Source organism: Eriocheir sinensis, chromosome 43 (assembly GCF_024679095.1).
Source record: "Eriocheir sinensis breed Jianghai 21 chromosome 43, ASM2467909v1, whole genome shotgun sequence".
Lineage (NCBI taxonomy): Eukaryota > Metazoa > Arthropoda > Malacostraca > Decapoda > Varunidae > Eriocheir > Eriocheir sinensis.
Window position 1 is genome coordinate 5,969,041 of NC_066551.1, and position 17,270 is coordinate 5,986,310.

General features: G+C 41.6%; 2 protein-coding genes across 5 annotated transcripts; both read right to left on the reverse strand.

Moving 5' to 3' along the window:
- Positions 1 to 665: 665 nt before the first annotated feature.
- LOC127010383 (palmitoyl-protein thioesterase ABHD10, mitochondrial-like) lies at positions 666 to 12,906 on the reverse strand. 2 transcript variants are annotated; one of them, XR_007763126.1, is made up of 7 exons: positions 11,905 to 12,906; positions 9,969 to 10,114; positions 9,592 to 9,758; positions 9,118 to 9,262; positions 7,765 to 8,052; positions 2,340 to 5,835; positions 666 to 2,309 (listed from the first exon to the last, which is right to left on the reverse strand). XR_007763126.1 is itself a non-coding variant. In XM_050884394.1 (6 exons), exons 2-6 carry the CDS (start codon positions 10,095 to 10,097, stop codon positions 5,656 to 5,658), a joined length of 909 nt encoding a protein of 302 aa, XP_050740351.1. In that variant the 5' UTR covers positions 10,098 to 10,114; positions 11,905 to 12,906; the 3' UTR covers positions 666 to 5,655. The 2 variants fall into 2 exon arrangements, 1 of the variants encoding a protein (XP_050740351.1); XM_050884394.1 differs by having other exon boundaries at positions 666 to 5,835.
- Positions 12,907 to 13,047: 141 nt separating this feature from the next.
- Positions 13,048 to 17,261, reverse strand: LOC127010382 (palmitoyl-protein thioesterase ABHD10, mitochondrial-like). 3 transcript variants are annotated; one of them, XM_050884391.1, is made up of 6 exons: positions 17,064 to 17,261; positions 15,585 to 15,730; positions 15,210 to 15,376; positions 14,756 to 14,900; positions 13,820 to 14,104; positions 13,048 to 13,541 (listed from the first exon to the last, which is right to left on the reverse strand). In XM_050884391.1, exons 2-6 carry the CDS (start codon positions 15,711 to 15,713, stop codon positions 13,320 to 13,322), a joined length of 948 nt encoding a protein of 315 aa, XP_050740348.1. In that variant the 5' UTR covers positions 15,714 to 15,730; positions 17,064 to 17,261; the 3' UTR covers positions 13,048 to 13,319. The 3 variants fall into 3 exon arrangements, with proteins under 3 accessions (XP_050740348.1, XP_050740349.1, XP_050740350.1); XM_050884392.1 differs by having other exon boundaries at positions 17,004 to 17,072; XM_050884393.1 differs by lacking the exon at positions 17,064 to 17,261 and adding an exon at positions 16,957 to 17,027.
- Between the last annotated feature and the right edge of the window lie 9 nt (positions 17,262 to 17,270).

Here is a 17,270-nt window from a genome sequence, read left to right on the forward strand (position 1 = left end):
TCTTTCCCTTCATCAAAAATCTGCTGTTCCTTCTCTTCATATCCTTAATTTCCCCCTCCTTCCTCCACACATAGTAAGTACTCTTCCCTCTTCCTGCTGTCCTTTCCTCCTGTTCACTCTTCACCTTACAAGTCCTCCCTCCTTACATAATACCCTTCTCACCATCATCTGACCTATTTTCTCCTTCCTTCTTCATATGACAAGGGATTGAGGCTGCTGAGAGGGAGTGCTGGGACAGGGAAAGTCAAGACGCTTTAACTGTGGCCAACCCTTTAGGGAAGACCACGTGAGGTGATAAGGCGTCAGAGATATAGACAGATAATAGATAGATAGACAGATGGAACTATTCAACTAAAGAGGAGAGGCAGGGGGTAGTTGGGAGACCGCAGGTTAGGTAGGTTGATAGGATTGAGAAATACATGTGAGGCAGGAAAGTAAGGTGCTGATAGGTAGAGAATCATTGACAGGTAGTGTGCCTTACAGGAGTACTGATGCTGCAAGAGGGAGTCTGAACGAGCATAATTTAGGAGGCTGTGTTATGGCGACCACCTCTGAGGGAGTTTGGGAAGGAACAGGACAGAGCTAAAGATGAGCAGTGCAAAGATTGTTGTTCTCTTGCCCCACCACCACACTTGCCTCCACGTACGATAAAGAAAACTACTTGAGTGTGGCATATTTTTATTCATTTATCACTTGGATCTCCCTCATGACAAAACTGTAGGACTAAGAGTAGGATTAGAACATAAGAACATGAGTCTACATGATGCTAAGGCAGCTCCTTAATCTTACTCTATACTCGCACCCCTTTCATGAGCCCACTTGTTTTTTTTCCCTGGGTAGAAAAATATACGAGAACATCATCACTTGTAGTAGATATTCAAATGCCTTCAGCCTAATGTGCTGACTGCCATTTTGACTTGTAATCTGGTAGGATAAGTTCACTAGTTTGTGTGTGCAACTCCAGTTACTACTCTTATTAGGAAAAATGCCACCATGAAATTCTGAAAAGGTATAGAACTGAAGGCATGTCATGTTACTTTAATGCTATTTTGTTTCCAGGGCATAAGCGGTATGGATTGAAGCTACTGTGGACAACTAATAAGATGAGTATCAGCTGATAAGACAGGTACTGTATCATGAAGTATGCATTGGGGTGTGCGTATGTTCCAGTGAATGATATCTGATAAAAAGCAATGACCGAGATGGTGAGATTTTGGAAATATTAAAGTTTTTGTTTGAAAAGTTTTGGAAATGAAGGAATGCTCAGGTTAGGAAATATGGAAATTTTGGGGGTATAGGTGGGGAGTCAGGTGTTCTATCTATTTCTGATGCCCTATTCCCGCATTGGATCTTCCCTTACAGGGTTAGCCACAACAGAAGCATCTCCAACTTTCTCTGTTCCAGCACTCCTGCTTAGCACACTCAGTCAGTGCCTTGCCTTCTAACTCTCTTTAAAATATCATGTTTGATCCATGTTACTGATACTGTTCCCCTCAATTTTACTCCCATTACTCTCGTCACAAGTCCAAACCATTTCAGATCACCACACTTCACCCATTTCACTCCCTTCCGTTACTCGTACTGAACCTTTTGCCTTCCTCCCATTACAGTCTCCATTCCATCTTGACACAACACATGCACCTCTTTATGTGCTTTTATTCTCCCAGGGCTGTATGCTGCAGCTGGTGAGTGTTGAGAGGGAACTTCAGGGTATCTTTTGAGGCACATCAGAGCCAGATTTGGGGTAAAGAGTCACAGGTGCAATCACAAGTATGCACAGTTAGAATGAGATATGTAAGAGGTGCATGTGGTGTGTCAAGATGGAATGAAGAAAGTAATATGCAAGTGTTTGTGAATTTTGGTATGGATGTAGCAGGAAAGGGATTGGATAGTGAAGCGGGTGATATCTGCTACTGTTAGATGGTTTGGATATGTGATGGAAAGGAATGGGATTGATTTTGTGAAGTGTTTGATGGCAGGATTGAGGGAGAGCATATCGGGGGGAAACGTCAGTGAGTTTGGATGAGTACTGGAGGGAATGAGCTGTCAGGCAATGAATTCAATGTGCTGAGAGAGTGCAGTAACAATAAGTGGAGACGCTTCTGCTGTGGCCACTCCATTGGGGGAAGTTCCTGTGAGGGGACAGAGCATCAGGGGTTTAGACAGGTATAGCTCATTCACCTGGCTGGATTCCTAACTCCTAGCTGAGTAGGTAAGGATGCTGCTGATTTGGGTGTTGGCCGGTGGTGTGTCTGATATCTACTCACTTTAATATTAATTACTTTTTTACCCTAAACAATTCTGAAAATCTTGTTATAGTTGTACTCACTTCTTAATACAACAATGTAAAAAGATTTGCCTTTTGCCGAGCTGAGTAAATATGAATAATAATGAACCTTTGAGTGTGTTGAGTAACGAAGATGTCAGGCACCAGCCAATCAGCAGTGTCCTTACCTACTCGCCAGAGGTTGAGCCAATGCTGGGGGATCCAACTTAAATGAATGAACTATAGTTATTTTCCTGGAATGAATACTAATTGGAATTTTGTTTGTGCACTGGAAAACATATCCTGAATAGTACTTGTAATTACTTTAATTCTCTTGCAGGATTGTTTGGCTGATGGAAGATTAGGCAGCTTCACCTGCAACAAGAGGTGCCCGGGTGGACCACCACAAAAGAACTATGAGGCTGCACCTCCCTCACTGCCTGTCTGCAGGGTATGTTCATCAGTTGTGCACACCCGTCAATTTAGTTCCTGTTATGAGTACTGATTGAACTGGTGTGCAAGAGTTGATGAGCATTCCCTAGCTCCTGTGGGCTTGGCAGAGAGCAGAACAGGTGAGGGAGGGGCACCATAGACTGGGACACAGACCTGTCCAGTGACTGGCTGTTCTGTTGGTTATCAAACAGGGCAAGTGTAAGAGTTCAGGAGACTCTCCCCACTAAGATTTTTTTTATTTTTTTTTTTATGCTGCTGCATTTTGTTGGAATGGTCTTGTGCTCTGTTGGAATGTTCTACTGTATAGAACTGTGCTTGTGAATAATATTTTTTTCTAATATGACCCCTCTGTTCTAATTACCAAGCCTAGACCACAACTCCATTATATGCCCAAGTGAGTAAAATCAGGTTCCTACTTTATATGTGATCTGCTTCAACTGGCAATTTCGTTTTTGGCAAAAATGTATTTGGAATAAATGTTGACAGCGTCTGTCACATAAGATCAGCTGATGTTTATTTGTTTGGAACACTGGCAGCAAGGCAATTATGTGGTTATTGCAAAATGGCTTCCTACTAGAAAGTATCTTGGGTGAAGAAAAAGCTGCAAGCTTGATAGCATGGAGTTCCCTCCCAGGCAGTATTCTAAATGAGCATTAACATCATCAGCTGCTCTCTCTGCACAGATGGTGTTTGGGATATTACACACCAACATTAAATATGGGGTCGTCTGTCAGGCGAGAGCAGTGGATGATGTTTACTACCTCATCTGAACACTGCCTGGGAGAGAACTCTGTGCTACTGAGCCTGCAGCTTTTTCTTCAGCCAAGCTGCTGACTTCAGTGTGAAGGCAGTTTGCAATAACCACATAAATGCCATGCTGCCGGTGTTTCAAACAAGTTACTCTCCTCGGCTGATATCACCTGACGGACAGTGTCTAGAATGCACGTAAACATTTATTCCAAATATATTTTTGTCGAAATGGAAGACGAGTCAAAACATGTACTTAATTAATGCATTAAAATTAATCACTGCAAGGCTGATTTTCATCAGTTTGATAAAGGCACAGCAAAAAGAAACACCAGCTGCCAGCTTTCCTTACAAGGGCTTCCTTTTGCAAGAAATACAAGGAGTGACACTTTCTTCTCTGCAATATTCTCATTAAAAATTGTTTCAATGAAATATCATGGTACTCTACCTAATAGTTATTACAGAGAAGCAAAGGAGAAGTGTTCTTTCTGCTTCAGTCAAAGGAACAGACGGGCACAGTGCTGTCCCTTATTAACAGAATCTGAAAAGTCTCCCTTTAGTGCTCCTATCTGGGAAACGGCAGTTTCGAAAACTGGTCCCAAGGCATAAAAATGTACTTTTTGTCAAAATAAAGAATGATTATGAGTATTATTTTGACCACATCCTTTGGAGGCCTCCCTTTCATTTTCCAGAAAAGTTTTCCCCTTTAGGAGTACTATAGTGAAACCAAATTGTCGAGTCCGTTTTGGCGTTGGCTCCTGCAGATCCATTTCTCCCCTCTGCTCTGCCACACAGTCCCAACACCTATTTTTTCCTCTCATATGTTACCTATAACTTACATATGAGAGGAAGAGATAGGTGTTGGGACTGTGTGGCAGAGCAGAGGGGAGGAAAGGACCCGTGGGAGCCTACGCCAGACTGGCCTCGACATATTTGGAAAGGTGTGTACAAATTGGCAAACATATTCAATCCCTTCCAAATCAAGTTCACTCTTGTGACTCAACTCTGAACAGCATCCCTCTATCCTGCCAGCCACCTTAGCTGAACCCAAACTACTACACCGTTGCTGCTGAAACCCACAGATAAAAGCCTGAAGAAATAATGAACGAGTTTAACACACCCAAATACAGATAAATTGTTTTGGTCTTTAGTACCAAAAGATACATAAATACCTAAATAAAAAGAACACTTAGGTCTCTGGTCACAAACGTAATGAAAGACTTAAATGTTATGTTGCGCTTTTGTCTTGCAAGATGAAACGCTCTACTAAAATGCTAAGATCTTCCCATTGCAACTTTTAATAAATGTACAGAAGGCAAAGGAAAGGTAAGAAGTAAAATCAACTTCCTCTGACAACCAATGATCACACAACAACACACCCAAGATGGCCTTATTTAAAATCTAGAGAAATTAAATAGTAAATCTCAATATATATTGCACATTGTCATAAGAGGTATCGAAAAGGGACGGAGCTGCCACTATACAGGGGACTGGGAGCCCCTCCCCCTCTCTTAGTCTAAAACAATAGTCAGAATGGCCACATGACTTTTTTGCTTTCTATCCTGCCTCTGAAAAATGGAATCCCAGATTATGATGGTGATCACAACCTGATTTTTTTGTTTCTGTTGTATACACAATGTAATAAATTCTTTGCTGGTATACTTACTTCCTAAACTAGCAGCTGCCTGAAGCCAACACTAAAGAATAAGCACCAATAATATATGGGAAGGAGACAAATTCTCAGCCAGTGAATATGACAGAGTGAAGATGAGATTGGAGAACCACTGAGCTCTACTTTTGCAGAGAGAAAAGTATCACTAGGAGTGATCAAATGGAGTGTCAGATTAGGTTAATAAGGTGCCTTGATGCTGATATAAGGAGACAAGAAACCAGTCTGCCTACACATGACCTCTCCTAAAAACTATGTATTTTATTAACATCTGCCCTCCTCATCCGTACATGCATTTTATCAACATCCCCTTTGAGAATTCCCTTACCCTATTTCAATATTTCAAGCTGGTTATTTAAATGAGTTAAAGAGTTTGACAAATTATGAGTATTAGTTATCTATTTTATACAAAGATAAACACACAGACCAAACTGATCCAAGCTACCTCCACTTCCCTCTTTGACTAATTTTTACATCCCTTCAAAGCTAGATCCACAGCACCCCCGTCACCTCCTCTCCCTCACAGCCTTGCCTTCTTGCCCACCTCAGAGGCCAGTCTGAGGATGGCATCGTAGATCACCTCGAGGCTCTCCTCATCAGTGAGGGTGTGGCCGGCATGCTTGAGGTAAGTCAGCTGCACATCCTCTGTCCCAAGGGTGTTCAGCAGCGGCAGCGACTCTGTGTAGTCCACGTCCTTGTCCTAAAGAAGAGAGGGTGGAAAATATCAGTAAATAAATCTAGGTAACTGGACAATTCTGGGCATATTCCTCCTACTCATCCCCCCTCTGACTCCACTGTCTGCTATTAAGATTCTTATGAATGACATTTTCTATGCCCTCTCTGGCCTCAATCCTCAGAAGGCTCACAGGCCTGATGGAGTACCTCCTGTTGTCCTTGAAAACTGCTTCCGTGCTAACACCCTGCCTGGTCAAACTCTTTCGTCTGCCTGTCAACATATATCTTTCCTTCTTGCTGGAAGTATGCCTATATACAGCCTGTGCCTAAGAAGGGTGATTGTTCCAATCCCTCAAACTACTGTCTTATTTCGTTACTTTCCTGTCTTTCTAAAGCTTTTGAATCAATCTTTAACTAGAAGATTCATAAGCATCTATCCACTTCTGACCTATCTGATTGCCAGAATGGGTTCTGCATGGGGTGTTCTACTTGCGATATTCTTGCTTTCCTGACTCTCTTAGCCGTTTCGGTGAATCTTTCTCAGTTGTGCTAGACATACTGAAAGCTTTATTTAGAGTCTGGCACAACTCTGCTTTCTAAACCACCCTCCTACGGATTCCATCCCTCTCACTGTACCTTTATCTCCAGTTTCCTTTCAGGTCGTTCTATCTCTGCTGTGGTAGACGGTCACTGTTCTTCCACTAAATCTATTAACAGTAGTGTCCTGTAGGGCTCTGTTCTGTCTCCCACTCTCTTTCTGATATTCATTAATGATCTTTCCACAAAAAACTGTCCTATCCACTTGTATGCCGATGACTCTTCTTTGCATTATTCAACATCTTTCAACAGAAGACCCTCCCAACAGGAATTACAAGACTCCAGACTGGAGGCTGCAGAACGCTTAACCTCGAACCTTACTATCATTTCCAATTGGGGCAGAAGGAACCTGGTGTCCTTTAATGCCTTAAAATCTCAATTTCTCCACTATCAACTCGACACAATCTTCCAAACACCTATCCCCTATTCTTCGACAACACCCAGCTGTCACCTTCTTCTACACTAAAGATCCTTGCTCTATTGTTAACTCAAAATCTTAGCTGGAAACTTCACATCTCTTCTCTCACTAAATCAGTTTCCTCAAGGTTGAGCGTTCTGTATCATCTCTGCCAGTTCTTCTCCCCCGCACAGTTACTATCCATATACAAGGGCTTTGTCCATCCTCGTATGGAGTATGCAACTCACGTGTGGGGGGTTCCACACACACAGCGCTTTTGGACTGGGTAGAGTCTAAGGCTCTTCATCTCATCAACTCCTCTCCTCTTACTGACATACTCCTACCTCTTAAATTCTGCAGCCGTGTTGCCCCTCTATCTTCTATCGATATTTTCATGCTGACTGCTCTTCTAAACTTGCTAACTGCATGCCTCCCCCCCTCCCGCATCCCTGCTGCACACATCTTTCTACTCAAGCTCATCCATATACTGTCCAAATCCCTTATGCAAGAGTTAAGCAGAATCTTAATGCTTTCATCCCTCATGCTGGTAAACTCTGGAACAATCTTCCTTCATCTGTATTTCCTCCTGCCTAAGACTTGAACTCTTTCAAGAGGAGAGTGTCAAGATGACTCTCCTCCCAAAATTGATCTCTCTTTTGGCCACTCCTCTTAACTCTTTATAGAGCAGTGATTTGTGGGCTTTTTTCTCATTATTTTCTTTCTTTTTTTGCCCTTGAGCTGTTCCCTTTAGTGTAAAAAAACACTAGAGCACAACATTTGAATATAGATATGCAAACTTTCTTCTACTGATCTACTATCCTATTTGTTAGTAAAGTTCTGTGTATCTCCTCAAATCTGAACTTATCCAACTTTTTCCCATCATACCAGGTCTCAGCATTTTCATTTCAGAAAAAAAAATTTTACTATCCACTTAACAGATTGAATAGTGTAAATACCAACCTTCACGCCATGAATGATTCTCACTGGAACACTGACAGGCACAGTATTATGTTCCATGTTTAAGGCAAACTTTTTCATTTCATCAAAAACACCCTTGGAAAGAGGGAATTCCCCATAGTCTGGTGCAAAGAGGGGCACTGTGCCACCCTCCTCATACTTCTTCAGCAGCTTGGGCGGCAGCTGTGATCGCAACACCTTCTCGTAGCGGACATGAAAGTTGACTGCCGGCGCTAACATGAGGATGCCGGCAACCTTCTCGGGATGCATCTGAACCAAGTATGAGGTCAGCTGAAATGCAGAAATGGATGTTAATTTTTAATGTGCATGTGTGTATTTACCTAGTTATTATATACATAAAAGAAAAATACTATGTTCATGGGGTCCTATCACAATCGGTCAAACTTAGTTTCCTGTTTTAAGTCATCCGCGTCGGCTAACTTGAAGTTATGAGTGGCTGAGAAACAGCTAATATGGACTGAATATAAGAAGTTTCTCGTCTATTCCAAAAGATTCCTTATCAGTCCTTCTGTATGCTCCAACTTCCTCATAAATTGTTTGTATGGTACCTTATGGAGACTTCTCCAGACCTAGAACACACTTTACACAACTCTCTTGTAACATGCCAATTGCCAATGAATAAAAACCTAACAAATTAATGAAACAAATTTCCATGTCTGAATCAATATCACCTTTCAGTTAAAATATTCATCTCTTCCAGATATCTAAATGTCTTTCAATATTCTCTCGTACAGTTCAGCGACTAGAGTCATCAAGAACACTGGTCTGCAGTTCAGTGATTCTTCCTTATTCTCTACTTTGTGTGTTGGCCCCACACTGGCCCTCTTCCACTCCTGTGGCACCTTCCCTTCTTTCAGTGAGAACATTGTTATACTGTGAATCTCATTTACAGTTGATCTCTACATTCTTTTGTATACAATTGAATTTACCATCAGCCCTGGGACCTTTCTTACATCTTGAGCCTCAAGTAGTTAGTGAACTTCCTGCACTGCATCTTTTATGTCCAGCACTGAGTTTCTCTAATGGAATCTTTTGCTCAATATTTCAGCTTGTATTACTGCATCTTCATAGACCCTTCCCTCCACTTTCAGTTTGTTGATCCCTTTGTGTTTCAATTTACCATTAACATGCATATAGAATAGCTTAGGTTTCCCCTTCAACTTAACAACTATCCCTATTTAAAAAACTTTCTTCCTCTTAGTGGATTTTTCCTTTGAGACATCTTCGTTAGTCTGTCTTAATAGTAGCAGCATATTGCAGGTCTTTTCTCAATTATTTTTAAACGTTGGTCTCTTGTATAACATAAAACACACAACAACACAACACAGTACTCACCCAGCATCCCATTGAGGAACAAATCACAATTTGTGGACTGTCTGTCACCTTGAGAAGCATTTCCTTGGCATCCTCAAGCCACAATGAAAACTTGGTGTCCGTCAGAGATACTCCCTCTGACTCGCCCAAGCCTGAGGGGTCGTATCTGGAATGTACCATCATTAGAGGAAAAAGTAGATGGAAAAGAAGGTGTGTTGTTCAAAACTTCACAGCAAAACTAAAGTTGATATCACTGTATGTGTTTTATTCATGATAACGAATGAAAAATATGTTAGTAATTTACGATAGAAGAATCATATCTGGAATGTACCACTCTTGAAAGTGTTTTGCTCTTAATATCTTGACTAAAACAAGGTGTTACTATGATACAGGTTTCAAAATAATTTTCCTATGGATTGTTTAATTTCGTTTTCCTGTATCCTGCGCAGTGATAGCAAAAGTGCCTAAGATTCATGCACTCACTACTCACACCACCTGAGGTAAGGAAAGCCATATTTCTGGCAGAAGGAGTGCAGGGCAACTGCCTTCCCCCCACCCTTGTGAGCCATGAAGCCAGGTATGTAGATGAGGCCATGTGTGCGGGGACCCGACAGCTTTTGGTAAGCTAGCCTGCGTGTCTTCCCGGACTCCTTGTCCTTGATCTGTGTGGGAAGCATGAAGTGACATGACTAAGGTATTCAAATGGCTTAAGGTTAACATCCAATTTTTTCTAGATCAAATTTAGAAAATTTTGTAATATGTTATTCAATGTGAGTACCATAGCTAAGTTTCTGCTAATTTGATTCAACATTTTTTCATATAAATTTTTTTTCTACATTCACTCCATTCAATTAAGAGAAAGAGTTCCGCACCTCATGAAACTGTGTTTCCGGCTCTGAAGCAGATATGTGGAAGTCATTCACTGAGGTACGGGCTGAAGCTGAACCCAAAGATGACTTCAGCTTCCTTGATGCCGACAAGGCAGATCCAAGTAACCGCATGTTTCTTGCCGCAGCAACTGTGGGTGTAGCAACATAACATTTGTACTTCTTTTACAGTAAAGAAGACAGAGCAAAGGCTTAACACACAAAACAAAGTGTGCAATATGTTGACCCTATAGAGAGAAAAGGATCATGCCAAAGAAAAAAAGAAAAAAAAAAATTTGTTCCTGAGGTGTTTTGACATTCCCCTCTTGAAAAAAATTGAATCATGAAAGAGAAAATAATAGAAGGGAGGCTGCCCTTGTGAAGGTTATTTCTTTACACCATAATAAATGGATGAATCCTTGGTTTTCTCTGGTTCTTGGGGAATAACAATTCTATCAAAGATTTCAGGACCTGCAATTCTCACTTTTTTTTTTTACTGTGGTTACCTTTAAACCTCCCTTTTCCTCCATCCTTGGTTTTTTTATCCCTCAGGTTTTTCCTCAGTCTCACCACATCAAATATGCCAACTGTTGTAAAACTTACTTAAAGTTAGTTGCTAACCCAGCATTCTGAGGACAGTTTTTAGTGTGACCTCCATGCTGAGAGGTAGCAGGGAAGATATCTCAAGACATGTCACTGTTTCTAGCAGTAGTTACTGCAAATATCAATCAATTCTACCAAATATCTGAACCCCCCTTGGTATTCACAGAACCTGCACTCTGCATTCCACATCTTAAACTAGTAGAACCCCACATGAACTTAACAGGAAAAAAAATATCACTGCTCTGTGGTAACCTAATGTGGCTATGTGGTAACCTATTGCCATAAAATAATAACCTACTGCTACTAAATTAAAACTATAGCTGCAAAACTGTAACTTGTTGCTATGCAAAAAACAAATTGCCTGCAATAAAATGGTAACCTATCACTGTATCTGTAGTCATTCAGTTATCAAAAATGAGTAATTTGTGACAAACTGCTACCAGTGACATCTACCATAATACATTACAATATATCAGAAAACAATAGTGTCAACCACCAGCGTGAGTTGGGTGTCATTCTGGAATAATACTTTGGTCCTAATCAACTCGTCACAATGCTGCCACATCTTGCGTCCTCTTCCAAAAGTGTATGTAAGGTAAAACTCAAAAAGTAAACCTGCCAACTGTCAGTGATAACAACCAATGGTACACTGTGAATTTGACCTAACCTAACTTGTGCCCCGCTGCCCAAACCCATTAATGGAAATAAATCCCTCAGTATATTCCCCAGGACCATATTGTAAGAAATTAATCTCTCATGAATGAGCAATTCACCATGACAAAGTAATATGGCAGTGCACTGTATTGTATGTGAACAAAGTCCTTCATATAACACAAAGGTGTCCTTTGCAGTAAGATGGGTGTACTTCTATAATAATATCATCTGTAGTCTGAGTGCCAACCAACAGCTTTTAGTATTGTTATGTTTGGTATTTTTGGCTGTGAGTGTCATAAGTTGACTGTTCATGCAGTGTAGGTATATATGAGGAATGTTAAGATTGATTATGATTCTGTTCATGAGTGTCTTCATGCTTGTCTATGTGAGGGAGATCCATGGGGACTTGAAGAGAGCACAGAGGCAGCACCCTTGTGAATGGTCAGCTCCCTTGGCTCAGCACAACCACTAAGTAATCAATGGTCTCTGTCTCACACAACACACCTGCCATATGAAACACACCTGCACCAACTCACCCACACACAACACACCTGCACCAACTCACCCACACACAACACACCTGCACCAACTCACCCACACACAACAACACACCTGCACCAACTCACCCACACACAACACACCTGCACCAACTCACCCACACACAACACCTACACCTGCTACTCACCTGACCCCCGGCGTGAAGAATCGATGGCAAGCACTGATATTACTGCTGGGTCAAGGACTAACGTTAACCATGGATTCTAGAGTCTTGAGGTACTACTGATGGACTGAGAGACTCCTGACAACCCTCACGACCCTCGGCTCTTGCTTTCAGTACACAACGCACTCTATCAGCTGGCGGCCGGCGAGGGAGTGACGCAGCGTTGCCAATCAGACATAATGTAGCGGTTTAAAACACAGAGGTATAAAAAGACACATGGAGAATTGATAGATAAATAGACAGGGAAAGATAAAGAGATTAATTCTGTAGTGTCTGACCCGCCTGATGTAGAGAGCCTCCCATAAACCTACGAGGGGAGGTACCTCTTTGGTCGACTGGCGCGTGACGGCTTTCCCATCTGGCTGGTCGCGGGTTCGATCCCCGGCACTGGTAAAACCCTTTCCTGGTATGGATTAATTTATCGTGTGTTTCGTGACACGCTGCGACCATGAGGGAGAGAAGGTGACAAGGAGGCTATTGGTCATAGTCTCCTTGGGAGGTGAACAATGAAGAGGCGGGCACGAATGGGGTGAAACCAGGCCAGATGGATTTGATAGCTGCCATGGTGGCCGGTATGATGATTCCCTCGACCCATTTCAGCATTTTAAGGTGATTATTTAAATGGATTAAGGGGAGCACCTGGGGTAGATTTTTTAACGAATATTTTTTAAACCCACAAAATATGTTTTTCCATCTCGCTCAACATGTCGGGGATACCATGAAATATCAGGTATACAGTGAATTAAGTTAATTTTCCTAGATTTTAAAGAACAGCATCCCTTTTAAGATTAAGACATTTAAATGCCTCACGATATTGCATCATAGCATGACTCACGAGGTCTACAAAGATCTTAGCAACCCAAGTCTCCTCAAAAGATGTTTGAAGGGTGCTACCCAGAACACCAGTGAATCTTTGCATTCAAAGGTTTGGATCAGGTGCCGTAAAGTCAAGTTTTCTGGCCTCAAGAGAGTTGAGTTCATAGAGAAACATCCTTTGGATACACAGATGCAAATATCATCATGCATCTCTTGGGACTGAACCAAGACTACAGGAATCTCTGCAGTGGATGGACCATTTTTTCAAGACAATAAACTAAAAACTAAAACCTGTGAAACAAATCAAATTTTTATTGCTTTGTTTAAGTCTGCCCAACCCTTTCACTCAAATTTCATGAAAGCCACAAAATCTCAAAGATTAACAACAGCAAATAACATTGTTTCAAATTCATAGGGCATACCAACTGCCCAGGAGGGACCACCCTAGGTGCTCCCCTTAAAGGGATTGACAAATTATGAGTATCTTTTTTATACAAAGATATACACACAGACCAATTTGATCCGAGCTACCTTCTTTACTTCCCTCCTTATCTGAGACACCCCTACACGGTTGGATCCACAGTACCCCCGTCACCTCCTCTCCCACACAGCCTTGCCTTCTTGTCCACCTCAGAAGCCAGTCTGAGAATGGCATCGTAGATCACCTCAAGGCTCTGCTCATCGGAGAGTCTGTGGCCGGCATGCTTGAGGTAAGTCAGCTGCACATCCTCTGTCCCAAGGGTGTTCAGCAGTGGCAGCGACTCGGTGTAGTCCACGTCCTTGTCCTAAAGAAGAAAAGGTGGTAAATATTAATAAATAAAGCTCGGTGCTGTAACAACTAACAAACAGCAAGAGAAGCTAAGCAACACCAGAGCAGGGGATTGAAATACAGATGTGCAAATTTCCTTCTACTGATTTACTATCCTACTTGTAAACAGTCTTGTCTATCTCTCTCTTAAATGTGAACTTATCTAACTTTTTAGCATCACAGCAGGTCTCATCATTCATATTTCAGCAACAAAACATTTTACCACCCACTTAACAGCTTAGTGAAAATACCAACCTTCATGCCATGAATGATTCTCACCGGAACACTGACAGGCAGCTTATTAGGTTCCATATTTAAGGTAAACTTTTCCATATCACCAAAAAAAGCCTTAGAGAGAGGGAATTCCCCATGGTCTGTAAAGAGGGGCACTACGCCACCCTCCTCATACTTCTTCAGCAGCTCGGGCGGCAACTTTGATTGCAATGCCTTCTCGTAGCGGACGTGAAAGTTGACACCCGGGGCTAACATGAGGATGCCGGCAACCTTCTCAGGGTGCATCTGAAGCAAGTGTGAGGTCAGCTGAAACATGGAAATGGATGGTATTTTTAATATGCATGTGTGTATTTACCTAGCAATTATATACAAAAAAGATACTATGCTCATGGGGTCCCATTTCAATCAGTCAAACTTAGTTTTAAAATCAGTGAAGCTCTTGCAGTGAACAACCTCGTTGTCTAGGTTTTTCTATTATTCAGTGGACCTATTAGGAAAGCATATTTCTTGGCATCTTTCAAACATTGGCTTTTTTTTAAGTTCCTTTAATATCCTCTAGTTGCTTCCACATCCCAAACAAGCAAGTCTCAACCAATTCTGTTGATTCTATTCACCCTGAACGCTGCAATCACATCCTCTCCCATTGTTCTTTCATTTTTAAGTCATCCGCTTTGGCTAACTTGACACTATGAGTGGATATGAGCTATGAGTGTTGATTCCTCTGTGTTTTAATTTGGCATTAATATATGTATAGAACAACTTAGGTTCCCCTTCCACTTAATTAACAACTATTCCTATTTCAAAGTTCCTTTCTCCTCTCTACATATTCATATTCTTTTGGGGCATCTTCTTTTGTCTGTCTGAATAGAAGCAGCATATTGCAGGTCTTCTCTCAACTCTTTTTAAGCCATTGATCTCTTGTTTAACATACAACACACAACACAACACAATACTCACCCAGCACCCCATTGAGGAACAAACCACAATTTGTGGACTGTCTGCCACCTTGAGAAGCATCTCATTGGCATCCTCAAGCCACAATGAAAACCTGGTGTCTGTCATAGATACTCCCTGTGACTCGCCCAAGCCTGAAGGGTCGTATCTGGAATGTACCGTCATTATTGGAAGAAGAAGGTGTTGTTCTTAACTTCACAAAAAAATAAGTTCCTAGAACTGTATGTATTTTATTCATGACAAGAAACAGAAAATAAGTTACTAATTTGCAACAGAAGGATCATCCTTGGAATGTACCACTCTTGAAAGTGTTTTGCTCATAATAAGTTGACTAAAACAAGGTGTTACTATGCTACAGTTTAAAAAATTTCCTATAGATTTTTGTAAATTTAATTTTCACACACTGTACAGTGATAGAATAAGTGACTAAGATTCATGCACTCACTACCCACACCACCTGAGGTAAGGAAAGCCATGTTTCTGGCAGAAGGAGAGCAGGCCTGATGCCTTCCTCCCACCCTTGTGAGACATGAAGCCAGGTATGAAGATAAGGCCATGTGTGCGGTGACCCGACAGCTTCTGGTATGCAAGCCTGCGTGTTTTCCCGGACTCCCTGTCCTTGATCTGTGTGGGAAGCATGAACTGACATGATAAAAGTATTCGAATGGTTTAAGTTACCGGTAATCATCCAGTTTTTTTTAGATCAAATATGGAAAATTTTGTAATATGTTATGTAGTGTATCACAGCCAAGTTTCAGATAATTCGACTCATCAAATTTTTATTAAGCAATTTTTCTACTTTTGCTTCATTAATCAAAATAAAGTCCCACACCTCATGAAACTGCATTTCTGGCTCTGAAGCAGACATGTGGAAGCCAGTCACTAAGGCACGGGGCAAAGCTGAACTCAAAGATGACTGCACCTTCCTTGATGCTGACACGGCAGATCCAAGTAACCGCATGTCACTTGCCGCAGCAACTGTGGGTGTTGTATTGTAACATTTTTACTTCTTTTAGAGTAAAGCAGACATAGCAAAGGCTTAAGACACAAAAAGTTTGTAACACATTTATCCTGTAAAGAGAACATCATCATACCAAAGAAAAATTATCATTTTTTTTTCCTGAAATGTCTTGATACACGTATTCCCCTTGAAAGTTTGAAACAGGAAAGAGGAAGTACAGTTCTTGGGGATGGACAATTTTGTTAAAGATTTCAGGAACTGCAATTCTATTTATTGGACTCAGTGGCTACCTTTCAAACCTCCTTTCTCCCTCCATCCTTGGCTTTTCTTATTACCCTTTCAGTTTTTTTCTCAGCCTCACCACAAAAAATTTGCCACTTCTTGTAAAACTTGTTCTTAAAGTTTAGTTGCTAATCCAACATTCTAAGGACAGCTTTTAGAGTGACCCCCATGCTGGAAGATAGCAGGGAAGATCTCAATTCCTGAACAAGACAGACATGTCACTGTTTCCAGCAATAGTTACTGCAAATATCGATCATTTCTACCAAAAGTCTGAACCCCTGTTGGTATTCATTGAACCTGCACTCTGCCATTCCACATCATTTCACAAGCTAGCAGAACCCCACATAAACATAATAGAAAAAAATATCACTACTCTGTGGTAACCTAATGTGGCTACGTGATAACTTATTGGTACAAAATAGTAACCTACTGCTACTAATTTAATACCCTAGAGCTGCAAAAATGTAGCCCCAAAGACCATATTTTAAGAAATGAATGTCTTGCAAATTTGCAATTGACCATGGCAAAGCAACATGGCAATATGTGGGTGTACTTCCTGATCATCTGTAGTCTGAGTGTCAATCAATGGCTTTCAGTGATGGTATGTTTGGTATTTCTGGCTGTGTGTTGTAAGTTGACTGTTCATCTGTACATAAGTGAAAATCTGCATGCTTGTCAATATGAGGGAGATCCATGACAACTTGAGAGAGCAGAGAGAGGCAGCACCCTTGTGAAGAGCTAGCTCCCTTGACTCAATACAAGCACTGAGTAATCAATCAGGGCAAGCAATGGTCTTGAAACCACGTGCCCGTACACCCACACACAACACACCTGCCACATGACACACCTGCACCAACTCACCCACACACAACACACCTACACCTATTACAAACCTGCCACACAACACACTTCCACAAAATCTCACCACACAACACACCTACACCTGCCACATGAAACACACCTTCACAAACTCTCACCCGCACAACACACCTGCCACATGAAACACACCTTTACATACTCTCACCCGCACAACACACCTGCACCACCTCCCACCCACACACTACACACCTGGCTCCTGGCGTGACAAACTGGTGGCAAGCACTTATGTTACTGCTGGGCCAAGGACTAAGGACTCTAAAGTTAATTAATGAATCTAGAGTCTTTTAATGCACTGCTCACTGACTAAAAACCTCCAAATTATTATTCTCCTCCCTCTCGCTGTCACTCGATCAGCTGGCGGGCGGCGAGGGAGTCACGCAGCGTTGCCAATCGGAC

Bases quoted from the DNA above. Each gene is read 5' to 3' on its own strand.
- LOC127010383 (XM_050884394.1), bottom strand. From the start codon at position 10,097: ATGCGGTTACTTGGATCTGCCTTGTCGGCATCAAGGAAGCTGAAGTCA. The intron at 9,759-9,968 runs GTGCGGAACTCT...CTTCCCACACAG, and splicing joins CGGAAACACAGTTTCATGAG to ATCAAGGACAAGGAGTCCGG. The intron at 5,836-7,764 runs GTTGGTATTTAC...TCTCTTCTTTAG, and splicing joins GAATCATTCATGGCGTGAAG to GACAAGGACGTGGACTACAC.
- LOC127010382 (XM_050884391.1), bottom strand. From the start codon at position 15,713: ATGCGGTTACTTGGATCTGCCGTGTCAGCATCAAGGAAGGTGCAGTCA. The intron at 15,377-15,584 runs GTGTGGGACTTT...CTTCCCACACAG, and splicing joins CAGAAATGCAGTTTCATGAG to ATCAAGGACAGGGAGTCCGG. The intron at 14,105-14,755 runs GTGAGTATTGTG...TCCATGTTTCAG, and splicing joins GTTCCTCAATGGGGTGCTGG to CTGACCTCACACTTGCTTCA.